The sequence below is a fragment of the Zalophus californianus genome, chromosome 3, assembly GCF_009762305.2.
Source record: "Zalophus californianus isolate mZalCal1 chromosome 3, mZalCal1.pri.v2, whole genome shotgun sequence".
Classification (NCBI taxonomy): Eukaryota; Metazoa; Chordata; class Mammalia; order Carnivora; family Otariidae; genus Zalophus; species Zalophus californianus.
The window spans coordinates 187,600,049-187,612,540 of NC_045597.1; the positions used below are offsets into that span (position 1 = coordinate 187,600,049).

At 42.1% G+C, this 12,492-nt stretch overlaps 1 protein-coding gene across 7 annotated transcripts in view; it reads left to right on the forward strand.

Moving 5' to 3' along the window:
* Window positions 1–12,492, forward strand: part of DIS3L2 (DIS3 like 3'-5' exoribonuclease 2) — a 437,114-nt gene that overhangs the window by 332,346 nt on the left and 92,276 nt on the right. For 6 of the 7 annotated variants that reach the window (XR_003519033.2, XM_027588750.2, XM_027588752.2 and 3 more), the window contains exon 12: window positions 6,711–6,818. The exons of the other annotated variant lie outside the window; for it this stretch is intronic. Coding sequence is in view for 5 of the 6 variants with exons in the window: in XM_027588750.2 (XP_027444551.1) it covers window positions 6,711–6,818 (108 nt within the window). In the remaining variant the exon portion in view is untranslated. The remainder of the gene's footprint in view (window positions 1–6,710; window positions 6,819–12,492) is intronic. 7 annotated transcript variants of the gene reach the window in all.

The window sequence follows — 12,492 nt, forward strand, 5'->3', positions numbered from 1 at the left end:
CTTCTAAGGCATGGGGCCTTACAATTTTTACATTCTCATGGTTTGGTTTGTTATCACCTAAAATTTCTACCACAAACATGTAATTTTTGTAATTTAAAAAGGTCATATTGAGGGGCACCCAGTTGGCTCAGTTGGTAGAGCATGCAACTCTTGATCTCAGGGTCGTAAGTTTGAGCCCCATGTTGGATGTAGGTATCTTTAAAAAATAAATTAATAAAAATAAATAAATAAAAATTAAAATGTCATATTGAATTGAGAAGTGAAGGGAAAGTGTGAATGAAAATAGGAAGCATGAACTATTTTGAGAAACTTAGTGACATGAAGGGGGACCCCCAGAGTGGGAGAGGGGAGTGTTGTTTCTGGTTCCTAAGAATGGGAGACTGAGCCTATGGTCTCCGGGAAAGACAGTGCAGAAGAACACGCAGCTAATCTAGCAGAGCTTTGGCAGGGAGGGGATGGATCAAAGCTCAGACAGGAGGCCAGACTTTGCACGGGGAGGACACTCGAGCTCTCGGGAGGACTGAGGTGGGGTGTTGGGAGAAAGGGAATGAAGGAAGGGGCTGGAAGGATGCTTGGGAGGGGTTGAGTCTGATGGTCTCTGTTTTCTCTGTGAAGACGAGTTGAGGTTATCTGCTGAGAGCCGGGGGAAGGCACCTGGGTAGGAGGTTTGAGGAGAGTTAAGAGAGTCTTGGGGGGCGCCTGGGTGTCTCAGTCGTTAAGCATCTGCCTTCGGCTCAGGTCATGATCGCTGGAATCCTGGGATTGAGCCCCGCATCAGGCTCCCCGCTCCGCGGGAAGCCTGCTTCTCCCTCTCCCACTCCCCCTGCTTGTGTTCCCTCTCTCGCTGTCTCTCTCTGTGTCAAATAAATAAATAAAATCTCTAAAAAAGAGAGAGAGAGAGAGAGAGAGAGTCTTGGAATGGAGTCAAAGGGCCTGGAGGAAAGAACCAGCCCCAGACAAGGGGAAAGACTGCCAGCCTCCATTGACGTAGGAGCTGAGCCTGGCTTAGTGACCTGATCCGGTGACCGGCTGTCACTGCTCAGCTGCGAATTACAAACACAGGAAAGGCGCATCGTGAGACGGACCATGGGGCTCTAGAGTTGGGACAGTGAAAGTAGGGGACTTTGAGAACTTTGAGGGACTTATCCACGGACTCTATACCTTGGAGTGAAGCTAGTGAGGGCAACCATCCAGGGGTCAGGGGATGCATAAGTGGTCACATGACGCTAATAACAGCCAGCAGTTCCTCAACCCCGGACAGACCTGTCTTCTCTTTTCCACTTGTTGGTTGTGTTCCACGCTCATCACCCCTGCCTCCGAGTCTCCCCGGGGTGATGTGGCAGATGTCACATAGCTGCTGAGCGTGTGTAGACCACATGCTGTGTCCAGGGGGGCTCCCCTGGAAGTCACAGCCCTCCTCCCGTGGGGATCCCTGCCATGCTGTGGACTTGACACACGTGCCATGGGCCATGGAACACCTTCCCAGGGAGCCCGGCAGAAAGCGGGCCCGACTGATGAGAGCTGTGATGTGCCACACCATAGATGTGATGGTAACATCTTCGTTCCTTCACCTTTGAAAGAGAAAGAACCATCTATTGATAAAACTGTATGGACATAAAGACTGTTTTCTCTGCATACCATCTGAATTCTGCCCCAAGATCTGGTGAAAGTTTATTCAAAGGAATACCCTTTAAAAATAAGGATAATTATACTACTTGAAAATGTCTTAATGTTCAGCTTCTTCATGAGCACTTAGGTTCTTGGACATCTGGATCTTAAAATATCCTCTGTATGATACAAGGTACCAAGCAGTGTTTATAACCTGGGCAGCCACTGAGTTGCCAGTAGTTTTTAGGAGGGAATAGTCAAAACAGTTTATCTTATACTTAAAATACTAGCTGCTTATGAAATTCTTATGTAAAGATGTTTAAATAGAAGCCCTCTATGTATTTCATAAAATGTTTTATGTGATGCAATAAATAATAAACACAGAAAGAGAAAGTGATTCATTTCCTGGGCAGAAGTCAGTCATTTGCAGACAGAGTGCCTGCCCTGTAACAGGTGCTAGGTGGAGAGACGGGAGCAAGAGCTTGTCCTCATTCCTGAGGATTCTCTGGGGTAGTGGAGGGGAGAGGCACGTAAAGAAGCGATTCAGGTGGGTTAAGAGCCTTGGAAGTGTCACGGAAGAGCTGGGAGGGTGGAGTAAATGACTGACTGTTTAGGACTGCCTCAAATCCTTTTTGAAAGAACAAAGGTGGGTGGGGAAAGTATTCAGAACACAGTGCATCCTCCCCTGGGGGAATCTGGAGAAGCCTTTGAGGGATGATGAAGAGCCGAATCTTCAAGGATGTGCAGAAGTTGGCCAGATGCAAAACATCCAGAAAGATGTCCCAGAGAGAGAGAGAACTATCTTGGCAAGAGCTAGAGCAGTGATAGGCCTGGTAGGCGAAGGGTGTGCCGTGAGCAGCCCGGCTGAAGGGGAAGGCCAAGCCAGGTGACCCAAAGACCTGGGAGACCTGGGGACGGCCAGCAAGCTGACTTGATTGAGCATCTTCAGTATTGTTTTGCCAGTAAGAAAACTAGGCTCAGAATTACACTAGCTTGCCCAGATTGTGCAGGAAGTGATGGGCCCAGGATTAGGCCTCAAGTCCGTCTGGCTTCAGATCCTTTGCTCTTTTTCTTGCATCATGCTGCTGATGAGTATGGACTTCACTCTCTTGGTTGCTGGTCTTTAGGCCTTTTTTTAGTGGTAAAGGCCTTTTGGCAAATAAAATCTTAAGCCCAAACTCTAATATATAAGAACAGATCAGGTTATATTTCATTAGCTTAAATTTCTTTCATATTTAAAATGCGTAACTTACGAGATCAATTCATGAAAGCAGTGGTTTTCTTTTTAATAAGCTCTTTCTTTTTGGAATCATTTTAAACTTAACAGAAAAGTTGCAAAGACAGTACAAAGAGGTCCCACATACCCTACACCCAGTTCCCTCAGTGTTAACATCTTACAGTACCCTAGGACATTTGTCCTAACCGAGAAGCTGATATTAGAACATTACTCTTAACTACAATCCATACCTTATTTGGATTTCACCTGCTTTTCCACTGATGTCTTCTTTCAGGGTCCAGTCCAGGATTGTATTCAGTTGCAATGACTTTCTTTTGCCAAACACTAAAACAGGAAGCCAGGAATTGCATTACATTCTCCTACACTCAACTTTGTGATTCACAATGAGATAGTTCCTCGAACACTTTGAAGAAACTCTAGCTATATGTAAAGAGGTATGAAGTCCTGGACTACAAGCATGCAGGGTGAGTAGCCTACTACCAAAATACAATACAGCCCAGAGAAGAATCCAAGAATGCACACCCCACAAATTTGATTTAGTCTCTTAGCTTGGGCTGTCAGACAGTATGCTAGAGACTGGGCAGCCTAAACAACAGACATTTCTTTTTTCACAGTTCTAGAGGATAGAGGTCCCAGGTGAAGGTCCCAGCCAGTTCAGTTCCCAGTGAGGACTCTCTTCCTGGCTGGTAGATGGCGGAGCCCTCACTGTGTCTGCACAGGGCAGGGAGAGGGGAGTTACCTCTCTCTGTCGGATCAGCACCCCACCCTTATGACTTCATTTAGCCTTAATTACCTCCTAAAGACCCTAACTCCAATGCAGTGACATTGAGGGTTAGGGCTCCCCCAAAGGAATTTGGGGGGGGAGGGGAGACAATTCAATCCATAGCACAATCCAAAGGTGAAATGATAGGAAATATTTACAATTCAGTCACGAGACAGTATGCACCATACGTTTACGCAGGTGACGATGTATTATTTGGTAAAACACTTGATACTTGCAAGACAATGTTAAATACAGAGATCATATTTTAACACTCATTAAATAAGTTGAAGAAAATGTAGTGTCATCTGAACAGATGGTGCAAAAGCAATGGTAAGAAAAAAATTTCAAAAGTGATTATGTTATAAAAGCTGTTAGCAAAAGTTTTCAGATGGTCATTGAATTTTACATAGGTGCTAAAAAGAAATCTCGCATCCTTCAGAATAATGCCAAGTAATGCCATACAGTTATTAATTATTTGTTACTGGTGTGGGCTGTGAGTTCTAGAATTTACTTTTCCATATGAAATGTTATTTACTGTATTGAAACAGGGTACAGGTACCTTCACACAGAGTAAGAAACCACTAGGACTTATTTTGCTTTTGCTGATAAATAAACTTAACTGGATAACTTTACCTCAGCTAGTACAGAGTTATCTCTCTTGCCTACTACGTCTCAGTTACTTAAGGCAGGGTTAAGTGTTAGCTGAGTTACCTATACTTGATGCTGCGAATCGAGGAGTCCACAGCCAGTGTGTTGAATAAAGGGCTATTACTGTGGCTGTTTTTAGTTTGGGAGCAGGGTGAATGATAATGCTGTTAATCAAGAAAAGTGTGGAAGAAGGAATAGATTTAAAGGGAGAAGTGAGTCTGAGGTGTCTTCAGGACACCCAGGGAGAGATACGGTCTTCATCTTGGGAACTTTAGAGAAAACAGGTAGCATTCTGGGATAGCTTTGCAGTCATCATTTGAAAGTAAGTTGAAGAGACGTGTTCTTTTTAGTGAAAGAAGGTATACCAGTGGATCAGTTTATTATAGACTAGAAAGATCAAAAAAGGGAAGAAATAATTTAGGGTTAAAGAACTGCAATATGAGTGACTAGTTGGCCACAGTGTTCCTCTAGGAAACATGTGATATTTTATTGGAGTATCCTGTTAATGTTCCAACAAGCAATTTGGTCAGTTGTGATATTTTCAATCACGGAAGTGTTGATTCTGCAATTTTACTGTAATAAAACCCCATCATGAGTTTACACTCAGCACTTGGGTTCTTTTATCTATCCCAACTTTATTGGCAAATCATTGACAAATATAGTTGTATGTATCGCAGGTGTACAATGTCATGATTTGAGACACATGTACATTGTGAAATGATTGCCAACATGAAGATAGTGAACACATCCATCACCTCACACAGTTAGCTCTTTTGTGTGTGCGTAGTGAAATGCTTAAGATTTACTGTCAGCAAATTTCAGGTGTACAACACCCTATTATTAACTGTAGTCGCTATGCTGTACCTTAGATCCTCAGGACTGATTCATCTTATAACTGAAAGTATGTGCCATTTGACCTACATCTCCCCATTTTTCCTCCCCCTGGCCACTGCCATGTAAGTGATACGATACAGTATTTGAGTTCCTCTGTTTGGCTTATTTCCCTTGGTAGGATGCCCTCCCAGGTTCATCTGTGTTGTCACAAATGGCAGGATGTCCTTCCTCTTTATGGATAATAGTATTCCATAGTATATGTGTATATACACATTTTCTTTATCCATTCATCTGTCAACAGATGTGTAGGTTGTTTCCATGTCTTGCTACGGTGAGTAATGCTGCAGTGAGCATGAGAGCACAGATATTCCTTCAAAGTACTGATTCCCTTTCCTTGGGGTATATACCCAGAAGCAGAATTGCTGGATCAAATGGTAATTCTATTTTTAATTTTTTGAGGGACCTCTCTACTATTTTCCATTATGGCTACACCAATTTACAGTCCCCCTAACATTGTACAAGTGTTTTCTCTCTTCTTCACATCCTCACCAACATTTTTTATTTCTTGTCTTTTTGGTAATAACCATTCTAACAGATCTGAGATGATTTAGAAACTAAGAAAGCAATCCCACTTATACTAGCACCAAAAACAATAAAATACTTAGGAATACATTTAACCAAGGGGTGAAAGACCTGTACACTGAAAACTATAAGACATCGATGAAAGAAATTGACAAAGGCACAAATAAGTGTAAAGATAGACACCCTGTGTTCTTGGATTGCAAGAATTAGTATTGTTAAAATGCCCATACTACCCAAAGTTATCTACAGAGTCAGTGTAATCTCTATCAAAATTCCAATAGCATTTTTCACAAAAATAGAAAAATCTATCCTAAAATTCATATATGGAACCACAAAAGCTAGTCCTGACCAGCTAAAGCTATCTGGAGATAGAAGACAAAACTGGAGGCGCCATACTTTTGATTTCAAACTATATTACAAAGCTGTAATAATCAAAGCAGTATGGTACCGACATAAAAACAGACACACAAACCGATAGAACAGAATAGACAGCTCAAAATAACCCCGTGTGTATATGACCAACTAATCTTTGACAGTCCCTAGGGAAAGGACGGTCTCTTCAATAAGTCGTGTTGGGAAAACTGACAGCCACATGCAAAGAATGAAACTGGACCCTTGTCTTACCCCACACACACAAATTAGCTTGAATTAAAGACTTAAGTACAAGACATTGGGTTCTTAAGTATATAGTTCGACTGGAATAGTTATACCCAAAAGTACAAGTCATTCTTGACTCTAGAGCTTTGGTCTTAGTGTAGAGTAAAAAGTCGTTTTTCATTGCTGTGATGTATTTTTTCCCTGTTACCAATTCTTCTCACCTTTCCAATTCACATTCCTATTTCTCTAGAAGCTCTTGGAAAAAGTACCAGATAGCCTGGTCTTTCTGCAGTCTTCGGGGAAAAAAGCTGCCTCCATCTTCAGCTTGCTCCGGAAGCTCAAGCTGTTCACCAAAACTCTACCCTTTGGGCTGCTCCCAAGCCTGCGGTAAACTCCTGCAGGTCGTAGGAAGGTGCTCACAGGCCACTTCTCTGTTTGCAGGTCATCCCCATGCTTCCCAGGCTGCTGTGCGAGGAGCTGTGCAGCCTCCATCCCTTGACCGACAAGCTGACCTTCTCTGTGATCTGGACGCTAACCCCTGAGGGCAAGGTAACAGCTTACACCCATGACCGTTTCATTCAGTGAGTCCCCGTTAAGCACTCACTGTGTGCCTGGGGCCAAGCTGGAGTCCCGTGGTAGGAGGATGAGGGCCACTGTAGGGGCAGCTACCACAGGGAAGAACAGAAAAGAGCCCCCTGCCTCTGAAGAGCTGTCAGTCCATTTAGAAGCTGTCAGACTGACCCTAAGCAATTAGAAACAAGTTTTTTGTTTCTTATCTTTTATCGGGTGAAGGGAGAAATTGTGTAAAGCAAAGTCAAGTGGGGAGGCTTAGTGCAGGGGTATAAGATGGACGTGAAGGCGAATGTGGCTTGGCAGTGGCAGGAGGAACATCCTGAGAGGACATCTAGGGAAAGGGTTGTGAGTTTGGGTAGGCGGGGTGGAATCAAACTGGAAGCAGCCTCAAATGCCAGTCACAAATGAATTCTGGGTGTTAGCGTTCCTCCGCAGTGTCCTGAGAGAGGTGACATTTTAGGAAGATTAGTGCCCCAGCATTGTGCAGGTGACCTGGTAGTTTGAAGATGAATTAAATTGGCACAAGATAATGCCATAATCAAGACCCACTGGATTAAGAACAGAAAGGAGAAGAATGTCAGCAGGCATTCCCTAAAGACAGGGCCTAAACAAGACAGATAAATGGAACATAACTCCAGGAAAAACTAGTCTCCTCCCCACAAGCAGAAACAACCCTAAACATGCAAAAAGAAGGCAACAGTGAAGTAAGATGCGGCATTCCGTAGAATGTGATGCAGATACTAAAGCTGTGACAGAGACCATGTGAGAACATAGGAAATGTTTATGCTGTGATATTAAATGGAAGTAAAAAGAAGATATTGAATTATAAAGAGGTTCCAAATAAAGATGGAGGATCAAATACCCACATTTACTTTCATTCCCTCCCAAAACCTCACTAAAACAACAGCAAAGAGATTTTTTTTTAAAGACCTAAACCCACAAGGACAAAGAGAATGGGAGAGCAGACAACAGCAACAAAACTTTGGAAGCTGGAAGCAGATGGATGAGTGGTAACTGACTTAGCAGTCCTGAGAAAGCTGAATCCTGAGCCAGCGATGGAGAAATCCAAGCAACAACCCAATTTTACATAGCAGAACCCTAAAGAAATTCAGAAATCGATGGCACCAGGTAACTCCACAAAGTGGGGGAGGGTGGGTGAAGAGGAAACTGACTGTATTGGTTGAAAATTTGTTTAGAAAGATCGCCCCTCCCATAAGTTGGAAGAACACCAGAAATTTATTCCATGGACTGGATAAAGTGAAGAATGTCTGAACTAGAGGACTCCGAACACAACTGATGGTCGCGGTCCCTTGGGACGGGTTGAGTGAGTGCCGGCATCCTGAGTGTTGAAAATCCCAGCTTTCTTTTCCAAACAAACCCAGAATTCTGGTTGCCAAGCCTTATACCCTCAAGTCAGGAGATGAGAAACTCTTTTTTTTTTTGAGGAATCTGAGTGTGAAGTGATTTAAAGATCAGAACTTTGGGGACTTCCTCACCAATAGCCCAGCTGCGTCTCCCTGCAAGAAAGCCTAGAGGCAGGAAGCTCCACCAACACAAGCAGAGCTTTGAAGGATTTCACTAAAAATCAGCATTTTAGTATTTCACTTTCATGATTAAAGAGCCAACTGAGGGTTACCTGGCTGGCTCAGTCAGTGGAACATGCGATTCTTGATCTTGGGGGTCATAAGTTCAAGCCCCACATTGGGTGAAGAAATTACTTAAAAAAAGAGAGAGAGGGGGGCACCTGGGTGGCTCAGTTGATGAAGTGTCTGCCTTCAGCTCAGGTCATGATCCCAGGGTCTTGGGATCGAGCCCCGCATCGGGCTCCCGGCTCAGCGGGGAGTCTGCTCTCCCTCTGCCCCTCCCCCTCACTCGTGCTCTCTCTATCTCTCAATTAAATAAATAAAATGTAAAAAAAGAGAGAGACGAGACCAAAGCCTCTGCCAAGAAATAGAAAAACCAAACAAACAGGAAAAAGCAACTAAGGCAAAACAGACTATACAGGGAAAAGGAACTGTCATTTATATCCCATGAGAATTTTTTTTTAAGAAATTATATCATAAGATCTAGACACTTTACAAAAGAAATGGGGTTGGGGAGCGGGAAGGAAGAGCCCATGAAAATTTAAAACATGATAGAAGAAATGAAGACTCAAGATAGAGTTGAGGAATTGTCCCAGAAAGATACAGAACAGATCAGAAAAGTAGAGAACTAGTCCAGGATATCCAGTATCTGCCCAGTGAACATTCCAGAAAGACAGGACATTTGAGATAGAGGGGGAAGAGGTGAGCAACAACATAATTCAAGGAAATGTCCCTTTACCGGAGGATGTGACTCTCCAGAGTGAAAGAACCCAGTGCCCCGGCACCGTGGTGGCTATGCATCGTCTCCAGGCCACAACGTCGTAAAACTTCAGAGCACCGAGGGCAAAGGAAAGATCCTCTCGGCTTCTAAGAAGGAAAAAAAAAAAGAAAATCACATACAGTATATCAGGACTCAGAATACCTTCAGACTATTTTTCTATTATAACCCTAGAAGCTAGATGGCAATGAAACAAAGCTTCCTGGTTCCCAAAAGACTGATTTCTGTGCTAAAATTCTGTACCCCGCTAAGCTCTCAATAAAATGTGTGGGTAGGAAAGGACATTTTCAGACATGCAAGGCCTAAAAAAAAAAAAATGTACCGCTCCTATATCCTTTCTGAGGAAGCTACCAGAAGATGTGCTTCACCAAAATGAAAGAGTAAATCAGGAAGGAGGAAGACCTAAGATTCAGGGAGCTAATAAACCAAGGAAAGCAGTGAAAGAATCACCTCAATCATAGATTGGGAAACTTTTTCTGTAAAGAATAGCACCTTTTTTTTTTAACTTTTAGGCCATTTAGTCCCTGTCACAACTACTCAACTCTGCTGTTGTGGTGCAAAAGCAGATAATACATAAATGAAAGAGCATGCCTGTGTACCAGTAAAAGTTTACTTAAAAATAGGTGGCTGTCACTAGGTGATGGGCATTAAGGAGGGCACGTGATGGAATGAGCATTGGGTGTTCTGTACAACTGATGAATCACTAAACTCTACCTCTGAAACTAATAGTACACTATATGTTCATTAAACTGAATTTAAATTTAAATTAAAAAGAGAAATAGGTTGCGGGCTGGGTTTGACCCATGGGCCATAATTGGCTGACACCTGTAGATGATGGTGAAGAAAGCCCGTAGGGCACCAGTCCTACGAAGGTATAGAAAATAGTCGATCCAGATTGCAGCAGGTCAGAAGGCTCTAGGAGAGATGTCTTTAAGAAAATGAAATGGTTAAAACATCTATGTGTCTGAATTTCTTTTTTTTTTTAAAGATTTTATTTATTTATTTGAGAGAGAGAATGAGAGATAGAAAGCACGAGAGGGAAGAGGGTCAGAGGGAGAAGCAGACTCCCCGCTGAGCAGGAAGCCCGATGTGGGAGTCGATCCCGGGACTCCAGGATCATCACCCGAGCTGAAGGCAGTCGCTTAACCAACTGAGCCACCCAGGCGCCCCTATGTGTCTGAATTTCTTGAGAAATGATTTAGACCAGCAGTTATAGAACTTTCTAGTCCCAGGACTTGTTACACTAAAAAAATCTTTGATGACTTCAAAGTGCTTTTGTTCATGTGAATTCACTGTTTATCCTATTACAAATTAAAACCAATAAAAACTTTAAGCATTTACTTATTTAAATTAAAGTAATATTAATAAGCCCAATCCATTATGTTAATATAAATAACACTCTATGAAAAATAATTACATATTCTAAAATTTAGGAGAAAAGCTTGTTTTATATTTTCGTAAATCTTTTTCACATCTGTACTAAAGACATTAAACCAGGTTATCATATATGCTTCTATATTCAATCTGCTAGGATAAGTTATTTTGTTTGAATTATGTATGTGAAGAAAATCCAGCTTCAGACAGATACGTCCTTGGGAAAGAAAGGTATATTTTAATCGCTTTTTCAGATAATTGTGGATATTTGTCCTTGTACTACACCAGGACTTGGCAGTTTCTTACAAATTAGTTCCAGTCTAGAGTCTGAGACTGTATATGCTACAGACTAAATTCTGTACCCCCAAAATTCATTTGTTAAAGCTCTAATGCCCCCAGTGTGTATTTGGAGGTAGAGCCTATAGGGAGATACTTAAGGTTAAATGAGTTCATAAGGGTGGGGCCTTGATCTGACAGAATGAATGTCTTTATGAGAAGAGACCAGAGAGCTTGCTCTCTCTTCCTGCCATGTGAGGACACAGTGGGAAGGTGATCTTCCTGCGAGCCAGGAAGAGAGCCTCTCTCACCAGGAACCAAACTGGCCTTCCCAGCCTCTAGAACTGTGAGAAATCGGTGTCTGTTGTTTAAGCCCCCCTGACTGGGGTATGTTGTTAAGGCAGGCCCTAATAGACTAAGACAATATCAACTGAACTTTTTTTTTTTTTACTGGGTTACAGTAAAATCTGTCTTTTACTTTAAATGGATCTTTTACCCATGCATGCAGTGATTTTTTTTTTTATCATGCACTTAGGAAGTTTACATCATTTAGAAAATATTGGCTCATCATGCTGATCTTCTAAATGTAAACATTTTTCATTATATGATATCAAAAAATCACATTGGTAAATATCACTGCTGATCTTAGACAAGTCTTTAAGTATAAGGAAACACGTGTCATGTGTCAGATACAAGGTTTCCAAAATTCTGATTTTTGTGAAAGCTCATATTTATCATGGGCAATAAATAATGTCAGTTGTTTTCCTCGAAGTGCCAAAGTAAAAATAGTGTTCTGTAAAAAAAAAAAAAAAAAAAAAAAAGCAGTTTAGCTTACAGCTCAAAGTTACATAAATGCTTTTCCTCAAGACAATCATCATACTTCAGCAAGCAGCATAAGTGAAGAAGACAAGGACTCAAGGATTGAGACATAATAAAACTAAAAACTTTTACTGCGTCATCAAGAACATTCTGAAGCGAGCTAGCTTTTTTGTTGCTGTGAGCGAGATGGTAGAGAGTACCCCGGCCCCTGATGCGGTTTTGCTGTTGCCTGATTCATGCCAAGGCGGTTGCACTTTGCCCCACCAGTGCTTCTGTTCTGCGAGGGTAAATGTCAGCACGTGGAAAAGGACAAAGAATGCCGTAGTATTATTATGAAAATAGCATTGACCTCGTAGGTCCCTGAAAGGGTCTCAGGAACCCCCGGGAGGCCACAGACCGTTCTTTAAGAACCACTGTTTTAGACAGTTGGTGGAAGGTTTGGGGTGGATCCATGTACATAGAATACAGAAAAACTAAGCAAATGAAGACAAGAGAGTTATTAATTCTAGTGAAAATAAAAAAGTGTAGGAAAGAACAGTCACACTTAGCATGTGTGTAACCATGATAGTTAATTCTGATAGTGATGATGTAACCATTGGGAGTTTGAGGGCCTGGAATGGTTATGTGGGTTTGGTTGGGGGAAGGGAGTGCATGTGGAAAGAAAAATAAATTCTCTTCTTCTGTAGTGAAAAGTTGTGAATAACGCCTAAAATTGAAAAACCAGAGGTAGTCATCAAGCAGGCTGTATAGAAAGATGGAAGTAAACAGCAACATAACCTTCTGGAAGAGGTGAATGAAGTTACCCTTGGAGAGGAAAGAG